Here is a 13,586-nt window from a genome sequence, read left to right on the forward strand (position 1 = left end):
GAGGCTGAGGGTGCCGCTTCCCTCGTGAACAGCCCCGCTTTGTGAGCGCTCTCCCCGCCGCGGTTTTTTGGTTCAGCATCCCCGTGTTTCTCGTCACTGGTACGAGCGGGGTCAGGAGGGTGTGTGCCTCCCTCTGTTCCTCCCAGCTGGTTATTTCGGTAGTCTGGTTGGTGGGCATCCCTCAGACAAGTGAGCCTCACAGCTACTTGGAGCAGGTTTTGGCCGAGGACAACGTGTTTCCTCAAGTGTGAGTCCTTTTCTCTCCTTCACGCACTGAAAATGAAACCAGCTTAATCACACCAGTCATGCAGTCTTTTTTTAGCCCCAAAAGAGCCACCGTCACAGGTTACCGGGGGAGCACGTCTCTTGTTCTCACTGGGAAGAGCGAGGAGGTGGTGGCCGTGTCAAGGATTTTCAAGTCGTGACCTGAGAGATGCAGTTGATACCAGTGTGGCAGCCAACATCCTGCCAGGTGCCATGGCGAGCGAGATCGGCTGCAGCATCTGTGCTCACCTGCCTCTGGGCAGGCTTCTGCTGCTCTCCTACCAGTGCTTGGCTTCCCCCACAAAATCATTGAGGAGTTCTGCTTTCCCTTACCAAGGGAGGATGAAATTTGTGTTACCGAAAAGGCTAGACGTACCACAGCCCTTCCCACCAGCTGAGAAATGTTTAAATCTGAAATTGAACTCTGAAATATCTCAGTGTACTGCTTGTATTTTACCTGAAAGCTCCTTGGGTACCTACAGGGAGATGCTGTATGTTTTCAGGTGCACTTAAATGTCAACAGGTGCCTAAACTCGCCTAACACCCCCCCAGACACCAATCCAGAAGCTGGTAGACCTGGAGCCTGGCACCACAAGACCCTTGCTCAGCAGGCACAGAGCCCAGAGGATGCCAGAAGCATCAGTGAACTCATGTGTTTGAGGAAAAGAAGGGATTTCAGCCAGGTCTGACTGCTGCAGGGCTCTGCATTTACTGGTGTTGGTATGAAGGGAAAGGTGGTGATGTATGGGGGTGAGGTGTGGCTGAGAGAGGGAAGTAGTTCAATTTTGATGAGCATCTATCTGGTTTCCTTCCCTCTTCACGTGGGAGGCAGTGGAGCATCCCAGGGCTGCCAGGGCCTGTGTCTGGGTTCAGAAGCCTGGGTACTTGTGTTCCCTACTAGCCCCTGTCTGAAATACAATCTCAGCTACTCATTTGTAGGATTAAAACACTTGAAGCTTCACCTCAGAGCTTCCTAGACTGGAGTTTTTTCTAATACTTATCCCTTCTCAGAAGCTGGTGGCTGGTTGATCCTTATTATTGTAGAGAATGTGCTCTAAGGGGCTGTTCTGCTTTGGTTTTTATGGCTGTCACCTTTGTGCTTATAAAAAAAGTCTGTTTCAAATTAAATGGGCGACTTCCCTCTCTCTGTTTGCGTTATTTATACTAAAATAACGTCTTCCTTCTGTTGTCTTAGCTTCCCAAATACCTTTAAAAAGTAAGTAAATCAAAATCACATCTCATTCTTTTATAACTGAACTCCATAACCTCTTTGCATCTTTTTCTCTTTTATCTTTTTCCCTTATGCTTCAGAAGTGTTGATCTTGGTGGTGGTGCTGCCTTGCTACGCCCTGGTGAGGGTTTCAACCTGCTTTTCGTACGCAGACCCAGCAGCAGAGCAGCCAGCGTACCTCTTTCAGAATATTTGGCAGTCTTCAGTGCTCAGACAGGAGCTGGTGAAAGGCCATGGGAAAGGCAGCACGCTTCAAGGCAAAAAACAATGGGTGCTTGTTTCTTTTATTTATCGATGGATAGAAAGTGCCTGTTTACAACCTAGAACTACCGGTGTTTTATTTCAAGCAAGGTGAACAGAGCTTCCTTGAGCTGTGTGAAACCTCCCGTAGCAGCAGCTGCTCAAATAGCAGGGATCAAGCTCTGATTCCACCTAACTAATTCCTGTCTGGGCTTGCAAGCTTTTCTATGGCCTTTCCAGTTACTGAGAGAAGATGGTTTTGTTGTTAAAATCGGGTAGTTTTGATAGGCCTAGTGTGCTCTGCAGGGAGCCTGTTCCTGTGCAGAACTGCCCCCATGGACAAGGCTGATATGATCACATTCCCTGGGCTCACTGGGCATGTATGGAGTGATTAATTAGCTTAATGAGAGCTGATTGTAAGCCTTCTGCAGCTGTCCTGTGTATATGTGGTAGTGCCAGCGTGGCTTGGACCTGCTGGGCTTTCTGCAGGTTACCTGTGCAGGAGGTGCTTGCAGAGGATGGATGGGCTCTCTCTGTGTGACTTGGGTGATGACCAGACCAATGCAGACTCTCGGAATTCATGGTTTTGCTGTCAAATAAGCCATTTTGGTGCATTTTTTAAATTTTTTCCTCCTACAACAGCCTCTCTTGGCTTATTGCTAGCTCACTTCAGAAGTTGAATCTCACTGCACTCCTCAGGGAGGTGACCGTGATTCTGAGCTTTGCATCAAGTTTGTGCCCATGTTCCTCCTAGCTGATGCCTTCAGGAAGCTCTTTTCCTTGGGCCTGTGGGCTGGATCTGTCCTAGCTTTTACCTGAAATATTAGGAAAACACCCACCCAACAAATACAAGTAGAACTAAGCTAAATCCCCTCAGAAAGATTACTTATCTTGGAATAGAGTCTGCCTGGGTAGCTTAATGATCTGTATTGTTTACATGTACTAGATGGCCAAAAGACGGGCTGTTGTACTCCAAAATTTTTCTGTTTGAACCGATGCACCTCACTTCTGACAGCTCCTGGTACTACTACTACTATTTTATTATTATCTTAAGGCCAGGTTGGCCGGGGCTTGGAGCAGCCTGGGCTGGTGGAGGTGTCCCAGCCCATGGGGGAGTTGGATTGGGGGAGCTTTGAGGTCCCTTCCAACCCAAACCATTTGATGATTTTGGAGAGCACTTTCTGCTTCTCTGCCTTTACAAAATGTGGTTGTTACTTTTGGGATCTGGCATCGTAGATGTATGTGCTGTTTGTATTGCTATTCCTATAGGTAAAAACTCGTTTAACAAAGTTCTCTGTGCATGGCGAGTGTTTGGATTGGGGATGATGACCCCAGTGTGACTCCAGGATGCTCCTTCTCCCCAGCGCCTGTGAGTTTTTTGGGTGCAGAGCCCCACTGGCACAGTCACATCAGGCTTCTTCAGCTCCCTGGTCTCTGCTGCAGCACAGGCTATAGGATCTCTTGATTGGCAAGTAATTAGCTGTAATTGTGTTATCTATAACACACTGGAGTGGAAAGCAGTGTCCCTGAGCGTAGGTGAGGCAGCGCCACGCTTGTTCTGGGCCACAGTCGCTGTTCCCTGCCTTTGTGTGCCCGCCAAAGAGCGCAAGGACAGAAGTTGATGGGAGCAATTTGGACAACTGGCATGGCCAGCCTCTTGTCTGCAGGGGTGAAGTTGCTTCCAGTGGCTGGTTAACAGGCTTGGCCCACAAATGCTCTTCTCTGTGCATAATAAGGCAGAAGAGTTCTTAAAACGGTTGCACTCGGGTCCCCCCGTGTTTGCTTGTTGGAGCTGTAAAGCAGAAAGCACTACTAAACGTGGGTGTGTTTAGGGTACTGCATAGGGTGCACGTGGGTCATCGTGGGTACAACTGCAGAATGCCTTTAAAAAAGGGTTTAAGTTCAGTGCAAGCAATTACAGAAAAACCCTGACAGATTTGTGACTAAGAGATGAGGATCTGCCATTTATGGAGAAGGGGTTTAAGAATATGAATGAACAGCTCTCCAGTTCTGGGGGCAAATACAAAAACTAAGCAGTCTAATGCATTTTCAATATTCGGGGCAAGGTGAACGCTGGACAAACAGAGGAATGACCAGAAAACACTCAAAACTGGGCTGCGTTTTGGAGCCAAAATGACTCTATGTGCAAGCGCAGCAGCAGTGCCCGTTTGTGACTCAGCTAGGAACATCCTTAACGGGACAAGCAGGGATTAGAGCTGAGTGGAGGAAGCATCCAGAGCTGGAAAGCCCGTTCAGTGTATTTTGTAAAACAAAGTACTTGGGCAGGAATCCAAACAGAGCTACTCAATGCTGGTGCCGTCCTGTGAGAAAGTTGGCTGTGAAGGGGCCTGCTGCTTCATTTAAGGCAAGCCAGGAGGGGGATCAGGGAGTTCTCAGGGGTTTTTCCGTTGGGGTGGAAAGCAAATGGAAAAGGATAGTAATACTACTGAAAATACTCTCTGAATGTTTTAAATAAGCTTTGCTGTTTGAAGGTGAAATGAGAAAAGAAAATACAGATGCTGACTTGGATGAGAATTGTGTTTAAGTAGGAAATAGGAGAGGATTACCTGGCCTCAAATTAGGAATAACTATGGCTAGCAGAAGTGGAGTAATGAGTTTTTAGGAGTTTGTTCACCACCTGTATGGGTGGTATAACACATCCACTGAGATTAAACTGAAGTGGGCAGTAGTGCCAGCAGAATCTTGACGTCCAGAAGGAAATACCTCTGAGGTACTGAATGAAAAACGTCTTTAAAAGTCAGACTTAAGAAAATGAGAGTGGATTTTGGCTCTGGACACCAGGCTGTTGCTGTCCTTCCTGAAACGGGTCCTGGCAGGGGAGCTGCAAGTGAGATTCACAAATGAATCAGCTCTGTGGTGCTGAGGGTTGTCACATCCTGAATTTAGGAGCTTTTCTGGCTGATGGGGAATGGTGTGTGGATTCCCTTTGAAATACCCGGCTACAGCCAGGATACCTGCAGACCCAGCAGACACCGAATTAACTTAGGCTGGTTTAACCCCAGCTGTTCCAGGGCTCTACTGCTGTGGGTTAAGGAGCTTAGGTAAAAATATCACCACTTTATAGTACAAAATAATGTTCAAAAAATAGCTTTTTGTGAGTTTTCTGCCGCTAGGTAGAGAATAGGTATGGCAAATGTAAAAGAGAGCAGTAACTTTTTACTGCAGCTGCAGAAATTGGCTTCCTGCCTCTACTGCTGACCTGTATTTGCACCCAAGCAACAGTAAAAAATAGGTAAAACATAAGTATTTGATATAGAGGAGATTTCCAGCATTATTTCTCTTAAATAACAGATTTATCTATTTCAAGTAAAGAAAAAGATAACTGCATGGAGACTTATTGGTTCCATTCATGTTCTTAAACTGCAATAGACTTTAAATTGAATTTGCAGGATGGGCTGAGAGCTGTCACTTGACTTCTTCCCTCCTTACTGTGCCCCTCGCTTCCTTCCATCCCCGCTCCGTTATTTACTTACTTTATTCTTTATTTTTCAGGACTTGCTCCCGAGGCCAATAAATTAGTGAGCAGCTTGAAGACCATGCCAATGCTGCACGATGAAGCGTTTGCCCGGGAAACAAAGCTGAACAACTCCCATGAGTTCCCCGAAAACACGCTGGTGCTCCCGTGAGTGCGTCCTCCTTGGGGAGAGGAGGGAGCGCTAGGAAGTCTCTTGCTAATTTTCAGACAATTACATCTCCAAACATTTAGCGTGAAGAATCCATTATGAGATTAGCGAAAATGCTTCTGTTGACTTGAAAGGAAAAAGCCTCCCATGTCTGGCACTGTAGACAATTTCTGTGTGGATGTGTTTGCAATGAAACATCTTACAACTGCTTGGGAAATAACTGTTAAATTAGGCAACAAGTCGCAGCTTTGGGCAGCTTCAATCTGTGGTTTTCTTCTGGGTTTGGATATTAATTTGCTATTGTGCAAACACAGAAATCTGTAGAAATTAAGAAAACCATACATGCAGCTCTGTGTGAGTTATCTTGAGCGTACGTCTGAAAACGTAGCAGCTAATTAATGCATCCATGAATAGGCCTCGTGCTTTAATTCTGCAGGCCTTCTGTTTTAAAAAACCCTAAAAGCTGATTGTCTTTCCCCGAATTTATGCAACATTATGATAATAAGCGATGGGCTTCTAATTAATCTGCACTGCTGCTTAACTGCTGGGCAGTGATGAATAAGCTTAAAGGTTTTGTTTAGAGGGCAGCATGCTAATTGGAGATATTCCCTGTAAGCATGTTAACTTTGCACAAAGGGTGATGTTACACAGCGATTCAAAAATACATGGGACTGTAGCTGTTTTGCTATAAGAGTAAAAATTGGCATTCTTTAGTCTTTAAGGAGAAAATCAGGACATACAGAGAAAATTTAATGTTTATTAATTTATCTCTGTTTTGTGTTGAGGTCTCTCTGTAAAGCTTTTAAAAGTAACCACTCAAAAGGCAGATGGCAGAAAAAGGGGTAATAGGAAAAGAAATGCAGTCCCAGTGGAGCTGTAATGATGTGAACATACAGTTTGTGTTAAATACAACGCTTACACTATGAGAAATGGGGCTTTTACAATACTGTGTAACTGAGAAACTTTTAAATAATATATGGGATTTGAAATACAACAAAACTACACTAATATAGCCATTTGCATCCTAAATATACTTCTCCTGGCACATCTTTCCCATGAAGAATGGAAAAACATAAACCAATCATTCAAAAACCGAGGTTTAAAACCCAATCTTGCCTTGTTTTTCTGGCGCTGCTGAGTGCTGTTTCTGGAGGTTGGTCATGGCAATTTGCCACTTTCCCTCTGGTGCTTGCCCTGTGATATTTTAACCAGGCAGTTGAGAAACATTGTGAGTTCCTGAGGGGAGGAAAAAAAAAGGAGTATTTTGTGAACTTTGTATATCTGTGTGATAACCTCAATGCGAGAGGAATGACAGGATCTGGTTTTAGAGAGGCATCGGAAGTTCCAGGCTGCGCTGGTCTCTGCTGTGTTTTATTTGAACAGAACATCATCGGGGGAGCTGTCTTTTCACAGATTTTTCAGCAGACTTCCAAAGTGACTCCTAGCTGTGTAAACGTGACATCCAACAAGGCAATTTTTCATGTGAAGTCTGACTTCCTAGGCTCAGTTCGTCACTTGGTTATGAATGAAACAGCCCATTGTTTAAATGCTGTATGCAGCTGTCTTACGGGCCTCATAAATGCAGTGGGTACATTTTACTAGCTGATGAACTGATAATTGACTCTTTTTTTGCTTATTTTATATTGTTATATATACAAGAGTAGCACTTGGGAACAAACCACTACTGCAAATGCTGAGGGAAGGTAATTAACTTTTCTGTGCTCTAAACACCTTATTTCAGGAACGTTTACACATCCATGCAGTGTCCTGGTCTTTTCCATAGCCTTTGTCTGTCTCCCAGTGTAAATGTTGAATTATCCATCACAGCTACAGCTGGCAGGGAGCTTTCCAGCATCCTCAGGCAGTGGAGAAGCAGTGAGGATGCTCTGAAGATGATCCCATCCAATATGATCCTGGATGGCCCTGCCTGGAAGAACAATGGGAAGGGCAGAGCTGGCAGCTCTTCTTCGTTAGCTGCTTGTTGGCCACTGTGTTGCTAATTAGGAACATATTCCAGCTAATGTTGATGAGTGATAATGGTAGATACTCTATCCTCTTCCAAGCTTCAGAAAGGTAGCAGAAAATACTAGTTGTAGGGTTCCTTTATTACCCCAAACATTAACTAAAATGAATTGATACAGAGTTGACTTTATTCTGAGAGACTAGGAAGTTAATGTGGAGGAAGGTGCATGATTTGTGGGGTAAAACATGTGATCTGTATGCAATCAAAGGTCTTCGAGGAGTCGGAGTCCTTGAGGAGGAGAAAAGGAGACCTGTGGTCCTTGGAGGCAGGGAGAGCAGACAGCATGTGTACAGCTGGGACAGTCCCACTGTGCTTCCATAGCTGCCATTCCCTTAAAGTCCCCTCCAAATTTGGGATCATCTACTTCTGTAAGATGTTTGAGTGCCCAGACACTTGATCTTTGGTCTCCATCTGCTGGGCCTCACACTGGGATGTTTTCAAGTGCTACTCACAGGTGCTTTATCCTATTGCTTGGCCGTTCATTTTTATCTTGGTTTGGGTTTTTTCCCTTGCACAGCTGCTTTGTCTTGTTTTTATTGTATTTGAAGCAGTCTCTTCCCAGCTGTCAAGGTTACCCTTGTTCAGTGGCCAATAATTGATTACCAGTGAGTTTTTTTTATAGTCCCATGGCCTCTTGTTTTCACCTTACACCAGTATTTTAAGATCTTTGCTATTTTCACATGCTTAAACTCCACCTCTTAACAAGAGACAGCCGGTACCACATAGCAAATGTTCATAACAACAGGCCGAATAGGCAAGGACTGGGGGTTCACAAAGTTAAATTAATTTCTTTTCTGAAATCTGAGGTCACAGCTGAGCAGAGTGGATCTTCTCAAGGCCACAAAAACGAATCCTGGTCATAAGACTTTCAAGAGAAGATGCCCTTTGTGTCAGGGAAGAGCATCTATTTGTAGGGTATCTGTTTATATTTATCAAAGGATTATCTTCTGTTCACCCCCTACAAACCTTCGTAGCTTTATAGATTCCTTTCAGTAGCTTAGGAGGGATTTTTAAACCTTAGGGCTTGGTCTGACTTCTGTTAGAACCCCGTTCCAAACTTGAAGTAAGGCTGGGTTGTTCTTTTGTGTCTTTAGTGTTGCCAGCCCTTCTCTACCTCCCAGATTATATTTATTACTGAATTTAGGGATTTGTGCTTTAAACCACATCAAGCCATGAACTTCTGAACTTGGAACATAATATTTTAAATTTAAGAGCATCTTTTTGGCTATAGACTTGGGGGTGCAGGGGAGAAGGGTGAAAACTGCCCATTTAGTGAAAGAATCAGAAATTATGAGCTGCCGTTAGCTCTAAGAATTATTTTTTCCCAATTATCTTTCTTTTTAGTGTCTCTAAGCAAAACAAAAGAATTTTCTACACAATCCTGGAGCTCTCGCCACTGCTCGATTCTTCCAACATGACACCGGAGGACTGGGCCAAGATTGCAAGGAAACTTGAGGTACTGTGGCGTAGGATAAGACTGAATTTGTTGCTTAAGCAAAGACAGCACTGTGCCTAGTATACTTAGTGAGATGAAGCAGTTCAGTAATGCTGTACCTGTGTATTTGTAGTACAAATATATGTACTTGTATAACAAGTGTACTTGCTGTGCAAGTGCTGTGCTCACAAAGCTTGCTGAAATGTCTCATTTTCAAAATGTTTTAAACTCATTAGAGTTACGTAGTTCTTCCAATGATTAGCTATGTGATAATTCTGTACAGGAAAATAAATAGAAAACCTGCAGCTAAGACTGAATGAGGTACACAGTATGCACACTGATATGTTCCAAGACGTTGACTTGAATTCACTGTCCAAAAATGTTGAGTAAAAACCTGAGGTGTAGGTGACTTACCTGCAGGTTGCTTAGTGACACACTTCTGAGTGTTCAAATAGCTTAATAGCTGGCTATTGACGTAGAAAATAGTTTAATATCTTTATGCCCTTCTTACTTGGGCAGACTGATTGAACTCGCTTTGAATTTGCAGGCAGTAGGAAAACGCTGTCATGGTTAGGTCCCACACTGGGAAATCTTGAAAGCCTTAGATATTTCTGCATACACAGATAAATTCATCACATCCTTCTCTAGATCAGAAATCACCATTCCTCTGTCCCTGTCCTCGTGTATGAACTTCGCTGTGTGCTTTAAAGAAAGTAGAAAAGCAAAACGTTTATAGCACTTCACAGCAGGAGTTCATACATAGCTGTTAGAAATAAATAACCGTGGGGCTGCTAAGATGCTGCTCTCGCACTCCTGCTCGCTCTGCGATAGCGGCCTTTATAGTGTAAATCTCCTTCCTCGACCAAGCTGTTCCCATGCGTGCAAACAGTACAATAACCCTGGGAATGCTGCCGAAAATCATGTAACTGTCTTTCACCTTGAGGTCCTCTAATCCCAAAACCACCAAATTAGGGATGATGCTCCTGTGGGCTGCATCTCGCCAGGGCAGAGAAGAGACGGAGCTGGGGAAACCCAGGGTCAAGGGTAGAGTAACACAGAGAGGGCAATGCTGTGCTGAACAGGAGAGAAGTTACCTTTCTTCATGGCACATTAAAGCTCCTGAGCTCAACAGTACTTCTTTCTCATACACAGAGGGCAGTTTGTGTGTACAAATACCTAGCGTGTGTCATCCACGTGAGAAGTGCCGAGAGGGGACAGTAAACCCTTTAACTGTCTGCTTCTGTACAGACACTGCCACGTTGTGTTTGGCTTGGACTTGGCACAGCCATAACGTGCCCATGACTGCCCAGACGGAAAAGTGCTGAGCTGTTTCTGTGCAGTATCTCCCCAGTTGCCAGCCTCATCTTTTCTGCTGTGAAGCTGAAACCAAGCTATGTCCTTTCTCACCTAATAAGCTTCATTAGGCTGAGAAGATTTGTGAGTGTACTGATAGAGAGGACAAGTGGCTATTTCTGGGATCTTGGCCCTTCTTGAAACTTATCTTGGTACTCACCAGTGCAGTAACTGCAGTGTGCTCTTTGCATCGTGCTGTAGTTTGGCCTACAGAAGGATCTTGCAGCACTGGCTGCTGTTCTGCTGGCTGGCTCCGTAGAAATGAGCAGAAATCCCCTAAAACTTGCAGTAGGTAGCAACATGTAGGCACGAGTATCAGTGAAGAAATAGCAAAAGGACAAGTGGAAACCTGCAGGTGAGTTTGGAGATAACATTTTTTTTATCAGGAGATGCCAAGCGTGTGTGCCTACTGTAGCATAAGAAATGTAATTAAAAAGAAATATAATTTCTATGGCAATGCCCCTTTTTCCCCATGCTGGCCCTTCATATATCTGCGTAGGTTTCTATGTAATCCTTTCCATGTTCCCAAATTACATCAGAGACACTGGTCTCTCATTACAGTGTTTGCTTTGTGCATCACTCTTAAAATAGAGGAGACTTTATCTGACAGGATGAGCTGTGTGATGCATGGCTTTGCTTTAAAAAACTCCTGTGTGGAATTGGATGTAGATTAAAGTTGTTATAAAGTTCCTTTTTTTGCATCTGTGCGTGTCTGATAGTCCAAGGGACTTCTCAACACTCAGCAAGCGTACACTAACTAATGAAGAAGGAGCCTCTTCCCCTTGTTCTGCTGCAGCAAGGCTGATTTCGGGCAGAAGAGGGCACTCCTGCACTGGCAGTTTGCCTGGCTGCCTCCGGATTAAATGGACCGGTTTGCCTATAGGTTGTGATGGCCTCGGTCTGCCTAATCTGTTCCTGTAAATGGTGTAATCCCTAACGTAAAAGCGGCGACAAGGAATCAGACTATGCGGCTGATTTGCATATGTTAACATTCCTGTTTAAAGCCATTGCTAAGCTTTTCTTAATTAGCAGTCTTCTGGTTTAAAAATGCTGCATTAATATGTATACAGAGAAGAATCTCTTTGACTGCTCCATAATTAGAATTACTGGCTCTAGCCTTAGTGTCCCATTAACCCTTAATAGTATTGCAGCTGAAAGCAGGGTGACTTTAGGAGGAATTGTGTGTAGTACCCTTTAAAGAGTCATGCTGTTGCTTGCACCAGTGACAGCAATGCAACGTGTACCTCGCTGATGCCAGTGCATTGCTCTAACAACATGAAAACTGTTTCTCCCCCTCCAGGAGCACTACGAGAAGTACGATGGGTTTGTGATCCTTCACGGCACCGACACCATGGCCTACACAGCTTCAGCCCTGTCCTTCATGTGTGAGAACCTGGGTAAAACTGTTGTGCTGACAGGATCTCAGGTAATGGGCTTGAGCTGAAGTCGGAAACATCACTTTTTATTTATGTATGCCAAACTAGGTGGTGTCCTGCTTGTCTCTGTCTGAGGGCGAGCCTCTGGCCAGGGTGAATGGTCACAGCGCTGACAGAAATTAGTGACAATTGCCGGGCTCGCCAGCTGAGGATCTGCCCCGTAATTTTATCATTAATGACTTTACAACTCTGTACCAAACCGGAGCAGGAGTTCATTATGGCTGGGGCCAGATGCTTCAGAGCAAGATGTAAGAGGCTGTCAGTTGGCCATTGTCTATTAATCGGTTTATAGGAGAAGCATCTTTCCAGCCTCAGGTGGCTGCTGGTTGTTGGCTCTTTTTTTCCTTTAAAGCCCTGGAGCTTATTACTTCTCACTTCATCAGTTGTTACCCTGTTTTATGTTACTCATTGCTGCAATCTTTATCTTCTTTTTTTGAAATAATCTCTAAGCACTGGATGCATTTTTGATCACTTCAGTTCCACAAAGCACCTAACATGGTCTGTTTCCTCTACAGACTCCAGTTATTAGTTTTCATTCTGGAGATCAGCCCTTTGCATCCTGTGTCTGAAGGGGAGGGGTTGTCGTACTCGAATAGCTTGTGTGAGCGTAAAATACAGCTCTAATCACAAACGAGAGATGAAATGGTGCACTGTGAAATTCCCCTCCCCATCTCATACCTTCCTGTTCATATGTGGGCTGTTTGAAGTCAAAATGCACAAGTCTAGGAAGGAGCAGGCTCCCACTGTCTTGACATGGGGCGGTCTGGTTGTAATACGTCATACTCAAGGTTTTACTTTCTTCTTTATCTTACTGCATGGTGATCTAGCAATGGAGCATGGGATTATTTTGGGTTTTTTGCATTGCTGGTACGAGCTCTGGCTCTCAGTTAATAAAGAAGAGATCTGAGAAGGCATGGAAGTCATCACTCAGCAGAGCAAATTTCTGGTTTAAATCTTGCCCTTTTCTGTCGGTGATAACCTGCTGGCTCAGTTTTACTATGCTGTGAGGGAAGATGGTGCAAGAGAGCTGTTGTGAAGCCGCAGCGGCAGTTCTGGGTGATCTGGAGCTGTTGCTTTTTGTCTGTACAATCACTTCTCCTGTGCTTTAATATGCCTGCTTTCTATTTTTTTTTATATTTCTCCTGAATCATCAGTCTTTTAATCTGCTTAATCACACTAGAATCATCTCTATATATTGGCTTTTAAGCACTTAAATTATAAAAGTCTGTTAAGCGCAGAGGGAAACCCTGCCATCTGCTGCAGTCTAAAATAGTTTGGATGCAGGAGGAAACTTCTACTTCTCATAAATCATTGTTACATAAATTATTCCTGTATTTGTATTGCACAAGTTGGTCTCCTTTTTTTAATGCTGTGTAGGCTTTGCATGAGGGCCAGGGTGTAATTTCAGTCTCTGCTCCCCAGGTGCCCATATACGAGCTGCAGAATGACGGCCGAGCCAACCTGCTGGGGGCACTGCTGTTTGCTGGGCAGTTCGTGATTCCCGAGGTCTGTTTGCTGTGAAGACCATCTCGGAAGCTGCTTCCCTCCCTCTAGCCAGAGTGTACCCACATACCCAAACTATCCGATAGGCAGTAAGGAAGGCACTTAAACAGCAAAATAAATGGATTCCGCTGAGGTAACGGGTGCTTGCATGGCGAAGCATGTGCCATTTTCTCAGGAGTTATATCCCATTTTGCCTGTATACAGTCTGTAAAGACTATCAAGTCTAAGATGTAGCTTGCAGCAGACTTGAAATCAAAGGTTCCTTGGGAAATACGTGGGATCTGAAACACCAGTAAGTCAGTTTTTACTTGAAAGTTACTTTGAAGCTCTAAAGTTTCTCTGGAGCTGGTAGTTCATGAAGCCTGAATTGTCATGGATGAAACACCTAATGGGCATGGAAGTACCTCCATGGTCTCAGCACTTTTTAAAGATGTCAGTGCTGTGCAGCCTGAAAATC

The 13,586-nt window shown here is 44.4% G+C and overlaps 1 protein-coding gene across 1 annotated transcript in view; it reads left to right on the forward strand.

Moving 5' to 3' along the window:
- Positions 1-5,248: 5,248 nt before the first annotated feature.
- The window catches only part of ASPG (asparaginase), a gene marked incomplete at its 5' end in the record, with an annotated part of 35,903 nt that continues 27,565 nt past the window's right edge, over positions 5,249-13,586 (forward strand). The window contains 4 exons of the mRNA XM_010181711.1: positions 5,249-5,378; positions 8,747-8,858; positions 11,491-11,616; positions 13,049-13,132. Coding sequence (XP_010180013.1) covers positions 5,249-5,378; positions 8,747-8,858; positions 11,491-11,616; positions 13,049-13,132 — 452 coding nt within the window. The remainder of the gene's footprint in view (positions 5,379-8,746; positions 8,859-11,490; positions 11,617-13,048; positions 13,133-13,586) is intronic.

Source organism: Mesitornis unicolor, unplaced genomic scaffold, assembly GCF_000695765.1.
Source record: "Mesitornis unicolor isolate BGI_N332 unplaced genomic scaffold, ASM69576v1 scaffold50083, whole genome shotgun sequence".
Lineage (NCBI taxonomy): Eukaryota > Metazoa > Chordata > Aves > Mesitornithiformes > Mesitornithidae > Mesitornis > Mesitornis unicolor.